This window comes from Blennius ocellaris, assembly GCF_963422515.1.
Source record: "Blennius ocellaris genome assembly, chromosome: 3".
NCBI lineage: Eukaryota > Metazoa > Chordata > Actinopteri > Blenniiformes > Blenniidae > Blennius > Blennius ocellaris.
Window position 1 is genome coordinate 27829539 of NC_137652.1, and position 15501 is coordinate 27845039.

General features: G+C 45.9%; 1 protein-coding gene across 1 annotated transcript in view; it reads right to left on the reverse strand.

Moving 5' to 3' along the window:
- Positions 1 to 266: 266 nt before the first annotated feature.
- mycbpap (mycbp associated protein) overlaps positions 267 to 15501 on the reverse strand; it is a gene marked incomplete at both ends in the record, with an annotated part of 16501 nt that continues 1266 nt past the window's right edge. The window contains 12 exons of the mRNA XM_080516523.1: positions 267 to 365; positions 819 to 872; positions 2062 to 2132; positions 3417 to 3544; positions 5210 to 5376; positions 5446 to 5633; positions 5716 to 5908; positions 6597 to 6705; positions 8202 to 8305; positions 10126 to 10238; positions 10880 to 11030; positions 11141 to 11256. Of these exons, the coding sequence (XP_080372649.1) occupies positions 267 to 365; positions 819 to 872; positions 2062 to 2132; positions 3417 to 3544; positions 5210 to 5376; positions 5446 to 5633; positions 5716 to 5908; positions 6597 to 6705; positions 8202 to 8305; positions 10126 to 10238; positions 10880 to 11030; positions 11141 to 11256 (1493 nt within the window). The remainder of the gene's footprint in view (positions 366 to 818; positions 873 to 2061; positions 2133 to 3416; positions 3545 to 5209; positions 5377 to 5445; positions 5634 to 5715; positions 5909 to 6596; positions 6706 to 8201; positions 8306 to 10125; positions 10239 to 10879; positions 11031 to 11140; positions 11257 to 15501) is intronic.

The following is a 15501-nucleotide window of genomic DNA, read 5'->3' on the forward strand; positions in this document are numbered from 1 at the left end:
GATTCCCTGTGCCATGTGTAGCAGGAGCTGTCTTCCATAGAAAGCCGAGAGGACAGCCTGGACAGTGAGCTACAGATTCCAACAACACGCCTCTCACCATGTCCGCTGCTCATCCCTCGTCCTGCGCGCGGAGCAGCATCGCCTCTCTCCTCCTTTCCTGTTCCTCCTCTCCGAATCTTCAACGTCAATGTCCCCCCCACCCCCCCACCCCTACCCCCACCCCCACCCCGCCCCTCTCCACCCCGCTCCTGGGATCGACTAAGCGGTTACGGGACCGCAGTTATCCCTCCGCAAGCGAGTCCATCCAGCAGGAGCGAGAGAGGAGAGGAGCGCAGCGCAGGCGCCTCCAGCGCCCGAATCCCGGCCTGCACGAGCCGCACCGTCAGCGCTGAAATCCGCATAGGACAAGGATAACAGCACCCGGCGCGCGGCTCACTCAGCCTCCCTCCCTCCCTCTCCCTCTCTCTCTCTCTCTCTCTCTCTCACACACACACACACTTCAGCACCGTCCACACACGCACGCACTCTGCAGCCGGCAGGCCAGGCACGCACGGCGATCACAACCCGGAGCGTAACGAGGCGGGGCGGGAGGGGGGGACAGGAACGCGTCGAGCGCGCGGCGCGCAACCGTCCAAGGAACGGTCAACGAAAAGGAAACACGAATCACTTCGGACCCGCCTGGTGCCATAGAAATACAGTTTATTGATTTGACGACAGCGTGAATCCCATTCGACGTCAGTTTACGTAAAGTGTGCCAGCGTCGCATGCGTTAATTCATGGAGCTGCTGCGCGCCTGCTGCTTCGTCTCCCGAACGAACCTCGTCCGCCAGGTCACACAGGGAGCCCACAAAGTCCTCCATCAGGGCATAAACCTGGAAAATGAATGATGAAAGAATCACACACTCATTCAGGATGGGGTCGCTGATTTCCTCTGTTAAATTAAAAACAGGTTTGTTTCGTGGATGAAGACTTCAGGTTAGTTCAATTTTAATGTGGCAACAGCATGAAGACCACAACCTGCTGTTACAATGAAGAAACTATAATAAAAAACAAAAAAATCAAAATGACTAACTCACTACTAATACACATGAAGAGCCAAAAAAAAGATGAACATGTCTCAATATTGAGAAACATGAGGTGTTAATGTCTGCGCTTTCTCTCTCCCTCATCAAACCTTCAGCCCATCATACAGCTTTTGTGAGTTTTTCAGGATTCATTTTAATTTAGTTTCACATTTCTAATACTGACATTTTGAGGATGTGTATGTGATTTTTTTTCTGTGGGGTTTTGCATGTGATGTGGGTTACACAGTCCAAAAAGAAGCCTAGGAGGTTAATCAGTATCTGTAACTGCTTACAGGTATGAACAGAGCTGTGTGCTTGGGCAACATGATGGGGCTTTACAGTGAAAATAAATAACCTGTGCAACATGATTCTATTGTTTTCTGTGGGTCTGGTGAAGAGTGGTAAAGTCTCCAGACCGGGAGTGTAAGACACATTTCAGTTCAGGGGCCAACTTCATCTTGAGTGGGTCGGACCGGGAGAATAGTGCCATAATAAACTTTTAATTGAAACTTTAAATGTTTGTTGTTGTTGTTTTTGTTGTGGTGCAGATTATACATTACGAAAATGTTGATACTCTCACAATTACAATGGAAAATGACCACGATCTCAACATAAAGCCAATTTTAATGAAACATTCGGTGGCAAAATATGGTGAAATGTCCAAACAACTTTATTAGTAATTGCATTCTGGTTGCTTTTACAAACTCAGTCTGACAGCATGGCTTTGAGACAAATGCTGCTTTTACTAGCTTCCATGGCAGCGTCACAAATTTCTATAATTTACTTGCTGGTTTGGCCGGATTGGAGCCTTTATGGGCCGATTTTGACCCACTGACCTTATGTTTAGTCCCCTGCTTTAGACCAAACAATCTCAGTGAAATCATCAGTCAATTAATACACCATATATTTCTAGAGTGTGCTCACAGTAAAAAAAAACACACTTGGAATATTGACGTAAATGACACAACAATGCCTTATAAGACATTTCTGTACTTGCCTTTTTGTGCAGAAGCCTTGTGTAAATGAGTTTCACTTGGTTTTCGTCTGGAGCTCGTTCACTGGCGTCTTCTGAACGAGCATCAACCGGCAACTCATTTCCAGGCTTCGCCCTCGAGCTTTTCCCCACCTCGTCTCTTCTTTTGCCTGGTCTCTTGGTCTCCTACGGAAAAGTAATGGGGGTGGGGGGGGGGGGGGGGGGGGGGGGGGGGTTCGACATGAGGGACGAGACAGATTGGTCAGTGTTGAGTTCATCATGCACGAGATAAAAACCTGCCACAGAGTCCCTGATCGATACGGCCTCATGAGCCACCAAGACAGATTCCATGGCGCGCCCTGTGCTGTTGCAGCTGAGGCTAATGTGTCGGTGTCGTTGGCGTGGAGCAGTCCAGGAGCCAATACCTCACACAGTGTTGGGTTACCATGGCACCCTGGAAGCGACAGGCTGTACCTTTTCATGGCTCGACCGCCACACAGACGAGAAAGTCAGCCGGCAAAAATATGCGGCCGTACAGATGGAAGGTGGATGGTGGATAATGGGAGTGACGTAGCAAGGATTTTTCAGGTGGGGCGGCACCACCATGGCCCAGCAGCTCGTCTTCTCAGGACAATTACATCCCATAGGACATTGAATAAGCACATAATACAGATACTTGGTTAAATCCTTCAGTGTTTGAAGGAATCCAGTTTACAATAGCTGTGAAAGGCCATCGGAACCCGGTTCTGCAGATGGAAGTGTCAACTGAAAATGAAGCCAGTCGTCGACCAAACGGTGTGGAGACACAGTCAGCAGTAGCACAGCAACAGGACGAGTGAAGGACTGACAGCTTGCTGAGACAAGGTGAGTCATGTCTGGATCAGCTGAAGTGATTCTCACCTAACATGCAGGGTATTGGTATCTCAAGGTGAGACTCTGCTGCCACTCTGTGGCTGAAAGTGTTGTGATTCTCTGTCATGTTTGGCTCCGTCTTCAATCTCACGTGCACACACGCACACACACACACACGCACGCACGCACGCACACACACACACACACACACACACACACACACACACACACACACACACACACACACACACACACACACACACACACACACACACACACACACACACACACAGATCATTCTTTCAGTTCTAGATTCTTCTCACCTGAAAAGAGCTTTCAGCTCCGGGGGACTTGGACCTCCGTGTGTTGTCGTCTCTCCATGTGGCTCTTGCCCTACGCCCCGTCCTTTCACCTTCTTCGTCTTTGCTTGCATCAGACAGAACTGTGGTGTAAAACAAGGTGAAAGCGACCAGAACCCATCACCCCGCCAACCACCTCGCATCCGGGCCAAGGCGTGCGAGTCCTACCGGAGTCAGAGGTGGTGGAGTGATGGCTTCTATCGGCCCACGTCTCGCTCAGCGGGAGGCCCAGCAGGTTTCTGAGCTGTGAGGCTTCATCAGCCATCCCTTCCAGCAGCCTCTTCATCAGCTGCTGCCTGCAGGGGGCGCCAACACTTCACTACTGCTCACTGGCGGGGCAGGTGTAATGTACTGCAAGAGCAAGATGTTATGAAAGCCGAGCTGCGTGACTCATGGGAAGGGATGGTTCTGGATGACAAACTGCCCTTTAGCTTGGCTCCAGACACCCGATGCCAACTGGTGGGTGTCACTCCAGCTCCACAGAAGGCCCCGGACTGTTGGAAAAAAGAAACGGAGTGATTGTGTTCATGTCTCACCCCAGAGTGCTCGCTGGTAGGTGGTGGTGCTTCGGTCCAGTAGATTCAGAAAGCTGCAGAAGCAGAGAGTTCATCCGCGCTAACCCCTCTTCTCTGGTGAGACGGCCCTCGCCCGGTTCTCCATCAGGCACCGACAGCACAGCCTCAGGGGTGATGAATTAAGTGAAAAGGGATAAATCCATTTGGCTTTTGTCCATTGCATCGTTGTGAATCGAATCTTTTTGCATTTTACCTGTCGGAGCGAATCAATCGACATGTCCCAGGAGTGTCCTGGAGTCACTTCCTGCCACAGGCGCTTCAGATTCTCCACCGGCTCATGAACAAACGGCAACTGAAAATACATTCAGTTTGGATGGATGGATGGATGGATGGATGGATGGATGGATGGATGGATGGATGGATGGATGGATGGATGGTCAGTATCAGGGGGAACAGACATGCCAGCTGAAAGGAAAACTAAAATGTTCACATTACTTGATTGTTTCAAACATCATAATTCGATTCTTATATGGTTTTTTTTATATTGTTTTTGAGATATCTCTTTTCTTTTTCCACTCTACTACTTATTTGGGTCATAATTAATATTTCTTATCTGTTTTTTAATTTGGGAATTTCTTTCTTTGTCATATTAATATTTTATAAAAAATTTGGGTTTTAAATGTTTCACCTGGTTTTTATTACTTGTTTTTGTCGTCTTGATCTTTTATGAGCTTTAAATGACCTTTAAACCTATTTTTTTGTCCGTTGTAGTAAGATTCACTGCTCTTCCTTTTATCGTTTTGCATTGACTGTTTTCGTGTCTATTAAGGACGATATCAAACTTCCTTTTAAACGCTCTGAACAATTCCATTAAAGATGAGCCAAAAAGGATAATTTTCTCAAAAATATCTATAGCGAAACAGTAATTGAATCAAATGATGATCTAAGCCGTGTTAAACATAAGGTCCGTGGCCCAAAACTGGCCGGGAAAAAGGCCCCCATCCGGCCAAAGCAGCAAGCAAACGTTAAAAATTTATTAATTTAAAGCCGGGTTTATATGTTGAAGCAACGCCTCTGCTGGCAACATGGACAGCTTTGGGATATCATCATTTGTCGTTTCATTATTGTTTATTATTGCCAATAATTCTTATTCAAGTGAAATATAGGGAAAGCCATCATGGTCTGCTCAGACTCTCGCCTCCAGTGCCAGATAGCTGACACTGAATCAGTTGGTGTGACTAAGATTCGGACTGAAATAAATGAGAACAAAAGACTTTTCTGCCTGAAATGTGTGACACATCAGCGCTCTGTGAAACTGGAACATCCTCGTGCGGGAGGAACAAAGGAAATGGGGCCGGTGCTTTGTTTGAGTCTGTCGATAGATCGATAACCTCCGTCACCACAGGAACATTCTGTTCTGGAAGGAGGTCACTTGAAGGAGGTCACTTGAAGGGGCAGCCGTTCACCTGCGGGTTCTCCACGAGGAACTTATGTTCTTCGGTTAGGTAGCGCTCCTCGGGGGAGCCGGGTCTCTCCGGGGAGCGGACCCCCAGGATCACCTCCTCCACAATGGACCGACACGTCTTTGCCGCCACGGCCTTCTCCAGCTTGTTCTGCTCGTGAAACACGACGTATAAGACGGAAGCAAACGCGACTTTCAGTGAAAGGTCCTACAGCCGCACCTCAAGCAAGAGCCTCTGATCTGCGGTCTGATCCCGGGGCAGCGCCAGCCCCCGCAGTGTGACCTGGATGGACGCTCCTTGCAGCAGCACGGGATGGGTGTGGAGCTGCCAACGCTCGGCTTCGACGCCTGCCTCCTCGGGCCGGAATACGAACTCCACCCGGTGTGTGTCACCCGGACAGATCACACCTGAGAGGGGGGAGCAAGCGGAAATGAAAAGGGCAGTTCAGCACCGGTTAGAGCAAATGTTTTTGTTTGTGACTGTGTGTACCAGGGCAAGAATCAAAGTAGAAGTGTGGCTTCGTTGCGTGTGCGGGCAGGACACGGAAGCTGTGCTTCGTGGGAAGTTTGTGCCAGCTGAAGTAGATGGCGGCGCTGCCTTCGTTGTGGAGCTCCAGGCGGGACGTGGCTGCGTCGCCGGTCAAGGTCTCAAAGATCACCGTGCTGCTGATGGCCACTTCTCCCTGATGAAGGAGCGTCGAAGAGAGAGGAGAAAACAAACGAATCATGGCACAAAACACACAAGTCATGATTCATTAACCGACGCCTGATCACAGCATCTCTGTAGGCGAATGAATCACATGCCGCTGAATTCGTTTATTTTCACATTTGCAGGGTAGATGTGGAATTTGGCATCCCGCTGCATCCCAAATGTTGGTATTCATTTTGCCATCATTGTGATTAATGTTGTGGATCCTTCAATTTACATTTTATTGAGTCAGTCAGTAAAGAAAATGACATTAAGTAAGAATACTGTGGGAGAGTTTCAGAGAGGAGGTTAAGCACTGTCGCCTCACAATGCAAACATCGGCTGCATGTTCTCCCTGAGCTGGAGTTTTCTCACGGCGGGCCAGAAAAGGGACTTAATGCATGTGTGTGTTAATGTGAGTGTTTGTGCGACTGTGTGTTCAGTGTGTGCCCTGTCCTTCACGCAACAGCAAGCTGGAATTGAACACAGCATCCAGAGACATCAAGTTGGGTCAAATCAGGATAGAAGATGGATAGATTGATTAAATGCTGCGTTTCATGTGTGGAAATTAAAAAAAAAAAAACCCGACAGGATGCCCCTCTTCACCTCTCTCTCTAACTAAAAGAAGCCACACTTGAGTAAAGGCTTATAAGCCACTAGCTAAATAAAAATCTCCTTCATACCCGGTTCACAGCAGAGTTTCCGGTCCATGTTGCAAGCTGGCCACAAACCCTCAAGGCCGCCACGCAGAGAGCATCGACCTGGACGTCACGGTCGCCTGTCGGGGAATCTCTGCGGACGACAGCGCGAGAGCAGGATCAAGCTTCCTCACAGTGACACACCCAGATAACTGCGTTTACATAGTGAGGGACGGAGACAATGCAATGTTTCACTCCAGTTGATCGGTCTGTGCCTCCTTAAATAAAAGGTGATGGGGTCGTGCTTTGGTCCACTAAGAATCACCCGCAGCTGCAGGAAGCGTGGCATTAAAACAGCTTATCACTGATCTGCTATGACTGTCACAACCCGTGCAGGTCGCCTACTGTGTAGTTGTTTTGTGTGTGTGTGTGCGTGTGTGTGTGGGTGTGTGTGAGCGTAGGCGGAGCGGACGGAGCAGGACGCACACCTGAAGCGAATGAGGGAAGCCAGTATTTAAGGACCGGGATCCAAGGCTCTCATCGCAAGATCGTTACGTTTACTCTGCGGTACCTAGACTCTGCCCCTCGTGCTCATTGTTATGAGTTTGTTCGCTTCGTGTGTGGAAGCTGCTCAGTATTCTGACCCCCGTTTGTTCTCCCGTACAGTCCCGGTGTGCGCCGCTCTGGCCTCCTGGGAACATCCCGTCTCCGTGACGTCCGCCTCCGCTTCTCCGATCCCTCGCCACGGACTGTTGGAGCGACTCAAATAAACTTTATTTTCAATTTACATCCCGGACTAGTTGGCGTTTGAATCCTGTTCACCACCAATCCTGACAATGACGCTGTTTAACAGGTGATTGGATTCTGACTCCGGTTGGTTTGGGGGCATAGGAATGTACCCACACAGGCAAGAAAATCTAATTTTCTAAATTTAAAGTAACTACAGTAATTAGACCCTGTTTTATCCATAAATACCTACAGAACTCATTTCTGGTAGTGGCGGGAAATATGTTCATGGTGCTTTGCTTTAAACATTTTAAAATATTCCTATTTGATGTTACTGGAGAATGGTTTATATGACACAACCGCTATTTCTTGAATTAACGAGCGACGTGCTTGTACAGTTAAAACACGGCTTAGATTCACCGTTTCTTAAAACCTTTATGACAGGGATGACAGTGTCAGCCTCATTTCAATAAGATATAGGATCTTAAACGGTGTAAAATTGCACGATAATGCAATCGTTTTTTGTGTGTGTTCAACAGGAACAATACGGCGACAAGACGTGTATGATGAAATCACATCAGACACTTTGCAACAATGAGATAAATGTGAATTTTGCAAAAAAGAAAAGAAAAAAATGCAACGTGGGTCATTGCTTTGCAAATTCAAAGCAATGACCTAATGACCTAAAATCCAATTATGAACGTGTGTTATGAATAGACATTTTCACAGTTAATTATGTTGCACACTGTACATTAGTCTAATCTATATTCATGAAGCCAAATGCACTGTGTGTTATTTCGTACATCATGTTCACGCTTTCCATAGATCAGGCCTGAGCAGCCAAGAAAAGAAAAATTGGACAACAGCTTCTTAATATCAACAGAACTGGCAATGCAGGAAAAAAGAAAAAAAAAAACGACTTACATTTTTGCCTCGTCCTCGTCCTGCTTTTCTTCCATCTGCATCCGGGGACGCTGACCCAACGTGAAAGGCTTTCTGGAACCAAGCACCTCCAGTCTGCTGATGTCCTGCAGGCAAATTGGCACACACACACACGTATATGAAAAAAAAGACGAGGTCAGGTCAAAATGTGTATTCAACAGTGTTAGTCTTTGTATTGCATAGTGGTCAAGGCTCTTCCTCATTTCACATGGGAAGGATGTCGCAGAAAAGAAAAAGTACGTTTTCAATGGAAGCAACACAGAAGCTTATAGCGGTGCACAAACAACGTCCTTCGACTTGTCCATGATAAACTAACTGAATAATGTTTGGCTGCAGAGAGACGACCAGTAAATGCAAACCCATTCTATTGGCCTCCTCTTCCTCCCTCTTATCTGAAATCTCTTCCCGTCTTGGCTCAGTGTTGTCAACAATTTCTCTCATAACGAGCCCCGAGTGTCACCGTCGTCTCCCTCGCTCTTCCAGCGCTTGTCACTCCGCCACGAACAAATCATCCTGCTGACGGGACGATCTGCTTCCCTGCGTCTGCCAGAAGGTGCTTCAGGCCCCGAGATCACATCAGTCACCGCCGCCACAAACTATATCACACCCCTTTTCTCTCATTGTGCCAACACAAGTGTGTAAGTGCAGACGGTGTGTGTGTGTGTGTGTGTGTGTGTGTGCGTGTGCTTGTGCGAGCGTGTGTGTGTGTGTGCGTAGAAAATTCATAATAAAAACATGAATTCTGAAGATATAATAATCAGCACCTGTTCCTCTGGGTGTAAATAATCCAAAATGAGAACTGGCTGTGCAGAGGAGTACATTTGGGTTTAAGTGTTTTCTTCACCGTCTCTTCGTGCTGATGGAGTCATTGTGATGCAGGGCGGGTTTGTCCCTCTTTCTTTTGGCTCCGTCGGCCCTCGCGGGTCTAAATGTTGCATGTGTATGACTGGGCACACTCCGCATTTCATAACTGTACCTTTTCAGTGTTTTCATCTCACGGTGCATGTGCACACCGGGCTGTACATCCCATGCAACGTGTAATTTGCAGGTTTGTACACACTGGAGTGTGTCGGTGTGTGTTGGTGCCTGGGCGAGCTGCTTGCGAAGAAACAGACTCATTAGGGGGGTGCAGCTGTAGCAACCTGGGCATCCTGTAGGTGTGAGCAGCTTCAGTGGGATGAACGGTTTCATAACACTCTGGATGTTTGTGTTTAGTCACAATATAAGCACGCAGTGAAAAGACACAATTCATTTTTACAAAAGACAAAATGTGGAACTTGAATTTTGGGCTCCGATCTCCATTTCAGGAGGAAAACTGCATAAATGTTCAACTGACCCTGGCTGACAATCATCATGTTTCAATGTTGCTGCAGTAATATAATAATACAGTCCTTTTCTTTCTCCCAAGGCGTCCATTGCAAGGACAGTGAAGCAGCCTTGTGGTGGCGTGAATGTGCGAAAGATTACAGAAAACAAGGCGAGGCAGTGTCGCTACGTTGAATCTGTCCGACAGAAAGCCTCACTGCGCCACAAAATACACTGTAAGAATCAAACATTACATATCAACATGCAGCTGATCATGGCGTTCAAACTGTTCATGTCTGGGTTTATTTCTTTATTCCTTTACAGGTACTCAGGTGTCCACCCAAAACAAAAGAATGCGGTCGAGGCTAATTGGTGACCTCAAAGGTCCCACTGGGGGGAATGTGCTCGTCTCTTTGTGTTTACATTGTTACGGCCATCTGGTGTGTGACTCGGAATGAGTTCAGTCCATTATAATACGTTTTTAAAGGATTTGACTTACTGTTGGAATAATTGTGCAAATGAGTGCATTTTTTAGACAAAGCCAAAGTCTGACGACTTTCGAGGTTATATTGGCATGAATGTTAAGAGTAATTTGCATTACTGGCTTCCTGACGTCCGATAAAAGCTCCCCGAGCTCCTCCATCTGGTGCCGTAGGTACGAACTCTGGCCCCGAGTCTGAGAGACCGGATGTGAAGTCTCACCGTGGACAAGTCCTACAGGGTGGGAACAAGACGACACAGGATTCGTCTCATACAGGAACGGAAAGTATGAATGAGTGTGTCACTATTCACGCTTTTTATTGTCATTCTACACAACATGAAAATAACGTCACATTGTTTTCTAATTCATCCTAATTACCTTCGCTAAGAAGGTTATGTTTTTGTCTGCATGTATATATTGGTTTGCATCTATTGTATTATATGTTTACAATATGTACATATGCATTTCACCAACTTTTCACAAAAACTATTAACACCAATTGCATGAAAAAATCCCCCAAAACTGCAAAAAAAAAAAAAAAAAAAAGTCCCATGAGAGGCACCTCATGGAGCTCAAAGGAGATCAGCATCTTGTTGCCATGGAGCCTTTAGCCATCTGCTAGCACACTGCTAGCACCTTCTCCACTCTCAGCCAATCACGTGCCAACCCGCTCCAGCGGTGCGTTCAGGTAACGCAAAAGAATCGGAACCGACAGAACATCTTCATTTAGTTTAAATACATGAAGATGTTCTGTCATTGTTGCAAGGTGGCGTTGGTGGAGGTATGACTTCTACGAGTTCGTTTTTTTAACGTCCAAACACCAGTGGAAACATCGTGGAAATGAGCCATAAACCAAGAGGCAGCGTAAGCCTACCGGATTCCTGACGTACGCGGTAGGGCTGCCCCACGTGTGTGGCGGCTCGCCCCCTCCCCAGTTCAGCCTGAGTCAGAGTGGCCGTGATACCACTCACTTCATCTCCATAACGCTGTGGGAAGCTCCAGAATTCACTGCCCACACGAGGACCCTTGAGAAGCGAGAGCACAAAGGGAACACTAAAAATAAAATAAAAATACCTACAGAGAAACTGCTTTGAAATGCAGTTATCAAACTTGTGCACACGAGAGGAAAGCGTACATAACCAGACTGGACGAGCGGCAGAACCCGGTTCAATAGCTCCTTCTCTTCTTGCTTTTCTCTGAAGTGGTTCGCTTTGTTCATCAGTAGATTTTCAACTGGACTGTCAAGCAGCTCTAGAAATGAAAGGGAAGAAACATAAGACATGGTTGCACACCCGAAGGATCAATTTAATCCATTTCATGGCTTTAAATTAAAAAAAAAAATAAAAATAAAAATAAAAATCTACTCATCAAATGTGGAAGGGAACCGATTGTTACTGAGATTCCACACGGTTGAAAGAACACCAGATACGACACATTTCAGGAAACATTAGACATTTTCATCTATATTTTATCCACATCAGAGCGCGAGCTTCCAATCTGCCATTTGAGTAAATTAGTTCAATTAGGCCCTGTTTACACGATTAATAGTGTATCTGCAAAACTTTCTTCCCTGTTGGGGGGTTCGTTTACACGACACCAGTGTGCGGATGCACTGTATCCGTGAATTTTGTAATCCGGCTCCCAAGGTGGAAAGTTTCTTTCACGGCCGCTCATCCATCCTGCAGAGACTGCTGGAGGCTATTTAGACAGTTACTACGCATGCGCAACTCTCCCCCTCCCGTCCCCTTCCATCCCTTGTAAACAAACATGGCGGCCCACAGTGGTATGACTCGGTCAGTATTCTAGTTTTATCGTCCATATCAGTAGTTTAATAGTTGATGCATCATCAGCCCATGCCGGTGTCGGGTTCTCTCCACTTTTTTCATGTTTATAGTGTATTCTTCTCTGCACACATCTCTGTGTGGTTTCATTACAAACTCAAGCAACAGCGCCCTCCCATGGCCTGGTAGACTAATTACATCGTTGTCCCTGTGTCCCCTGCTGCAGTGTAAACACACTCCTTTTCTTTAACGGATTAGGTTGTTGTCACGTGAAATGTTGTCAAGTAAACAGGGCCTTAGTATTTCTGCTTTTCTTCTGAAATGCACTCCTGCCCACCAGATAATTGGTTCTGCTGTCGCCGTCGCCGTTCCATGTGTGTGTCCCAGTGACGCAGGGCATTGATTTCTCTGTTCCTGTGACCCGGAGCGCTCCGGCCCCCCGCGGTTTCTGAGCGGCGGCGTCCTGCGACCGCAGACAGTGGATCTCCCGCCGACTTTGGGATCCGCTTCACCAACTTCATCGGTCGAGGGAGAACAGAGGAGAGGTTGGGTTACGAAATGCAGTAACGTCAAAGTCATTGCACGTGTGTATCGCTTCGTTTGCAGTGTTTCGGGGGTGTTAAAAAAGAAGTTGTGCACTTACGTCGGTCTCTCTTCGGGCTTCCAGGTAAACTCTGAAATCGTCTAAGCCGCCCAGGATGCTGTGTGGAAGGAGCATTCCTTGGTTGTCAAACTGAAGCTGTTGAAGTCCTGGGATCATCAGAGAGAAAAGCCGGAGCAATATTCCTTTTGAAGCCGCGGGAGGAAGCGTAGTTGATTTGTTGGTTATTCAAGCGTGTGAATCGTTGACACTAACCTGGGTAGTTGACAGGCTGAGAGTTCGAGTCCATCTCTCCAGGTCTCCCCTCCTCCAGCGCAGGATCCCCACAAACCAGAAGCTCCGCTTCTTCTCGGCCCTTTGGAGTCTTTGTTATATAGAGATGTCATCATTATATTCTCTCTTTTCTTTTCTTTTTTTTTAAATCAGCAAAGGTGTTCCACATGTTTGCATTTTACTCAGTTAACAAAAGTCCTTTCCTGACAAACTGAACTTTGTTATACATCAAATAAACTTGCTTTATTGATGAGATCCATGTCTTTAGTACTGCAGTTCCTGGTCTGATCTTCTGCAGGCGTCAGCGTCTTGATATCTGGAGAAACAACATGGATCCTTTATGATCTTCAACGACTTTGACGTTCACAGATGTGCAGCTTGGTTTCTCTTATCCAGCAGTTCCTGTGTATATTTGAATCACAACAGCAATAACTCCTCCTTGGCTTGTCTCTAATGTTTCCATTCAGTTTTCCTGACTCTGAATTCCTCACTGGAACATAATCAAACCAAATTAATCAGGAAAAAGTCATCGATATTGTTACTGACTCCGTTTCTTCCACTGAAGGTATAGTACCGTCCCACTCGCTGCTCTCTGCTTGTAATTGCCACTTTTTAAATGTTGCATTTATTACATAACAAATTAAATCGGTATCACTTTCATGACTGCATTTCAGTACTGACGCCTGATAAAATCACCACGTAATTTGTAATTTTATAAATACTGTTAAAAATGAATTAAAGTGTTTACATTTGTTCATTATTCCCGTGTCAGAATCCTTATTATTGACCAGTTAGTTGTCACCAAGTTAAAAGTTGACCATGCTGTACGATAAAGAATAGCTGACAGCCACAAGTTAATGACGAGGTTTAGCAATAATCCTGATTTGTCAGCTGAAGGCTGATGGTTTGAATACCTGAACCGGCAGTTTCTGTGGAGTTTGAATAAATAAATGGGGGGAAAAGTCACTGATGGATCAAATTCAAAGGAAAACTTTTTTTTTAAATGGATCAATAAAAAACTTGTTTAAAAAGCATGTATATAGCAAAATAAAACCTACTGTCATAGTAATTATTTGAGTCGTTCTGCTCATTCTTAATATAGCTTCTAATATTTTGGAGCATATTCAGCAGTTTTGCAGGTAAGTTCTCTGATATTTTAACAGCTGTGAGGTTAATATGACGTTTTTTCATGCATGGTGTTTGTTTCTGCTTTAACAGTTCAGCCAAGCGATCACATTAATATAAACAGTTTATAGCCACAGGAAGTAGGATATAAAGCATTAAAATTATATAGACTGGAAAATCAGTCGATAATATCAAAATCCAACAAGTATAAAACAACATTAAAGCCAACATTGTGTGTTTCAGCCACCGAGGTTGAAGTCCAGAGACATTAAATGAAGTTCTTCTGGTCTCAACAAGAGAAAAGAGACAAACGTTGAGTCACAGAGGAGAAGACAGAGACTGAGAGACACTGAGACACAGAGACACACACAGAGACTCAGAGACACTGAGACACAGAGACACAGAGACACAGAGAGACACAGAGACACACAGAGAGACACAGAGACACACAGAGACACACAGAGACACACGGAGAGACACAGAGACACACACAGAGAGGTGGAGCTCACCTGAAACCCCCAAGTCTTCTTAAAGGAGTCCAGAAGTGTCGTTGGGGCATTAATAAACAGTTAATAAACAGTTAATAAACAGTTAATAAACAGTAAAGGACCCTTAAGAACATGAAGAAAAGTTACGCTGCGACGTCAATCAGGTGTTTTAACGTTTCAACATTTCTAACCTTGAGCTCTATTTCTAATATTTTCTGAAATACACTTCGCTGAACTGTTTCAGCATTAAAAGAGAAAGTTGTGGCACAAGCCGAGGTGTAATTAGAATAAGATTACCCAGCTGGAACGTGACTGCGCAGCACGCGACAGAGCAGGACTGAGGGCGGGGGATTGTGGGAAATGCTTCCCGCCGCTTTGTTTGGCCGTTGCCATGGTGATGTGTTGAGTTTCTGTTGTTTATTGCGGTGCACCGTAGGTTGAGGGGATGCCACGGGCAACCTAACCCCTCTGTGCTGACGGCTTACCTGAGATATTAACCTTTAACCAGGAGGTTTGTATTCCCTGAAGGAAAATGCAGATGTGAACCTCACAGCCACTGAGCCAAAAACTGAACCACAATTAAAGTTTTTTATTTGGTTTAAAATTGGGGGGTGGCGGGGGCCCGGGCGTTCTACCGCTGCCCAGCGGCAGAACCCCGAAAGCCAGCTGATCCCCTCAAGACCCTGCGTGACAAAATGTAGTTAACCACACCTGAGACACGGGCCCCCCCACAACAGTTCCATTCACATCCAGTGGACAAACCACACACACACACACACACACACACACACACACACACACACACACACACACACACACACACACACACACAGACACTCCTCATTGATGAGATTTGCTGCTGACTTTTCATATTTTCTGCTATTGTTCTTTCAATAATCAAAATCATGGTTTTTTGTTCTTTGTTTTGTGTCATTTTGTTTTTGCTTTTGTCATCATTGTTGTTGTTGTTTTGCTTTTTGTTTTGTTGTTGTTGTTGTTTTGTTGTTTTGCCTACCTGGTAATTTATACCCTTGCTAGAAAATGTTGCTATCCAGATAGAGCTGCTCAGGCTGGTTTAATCTCATGACAGTTGGAAATATTTGGATCAGTGTGATTACTGTAAAAAAAAGAAAAAAAAGAAATGTATGTAGTACTAACAAGGGTATTGTATGTATCTCCCCACCCAGTCTATCTCTGTCTTCCCTCTCCTCTCCTCTATCCCCTCACC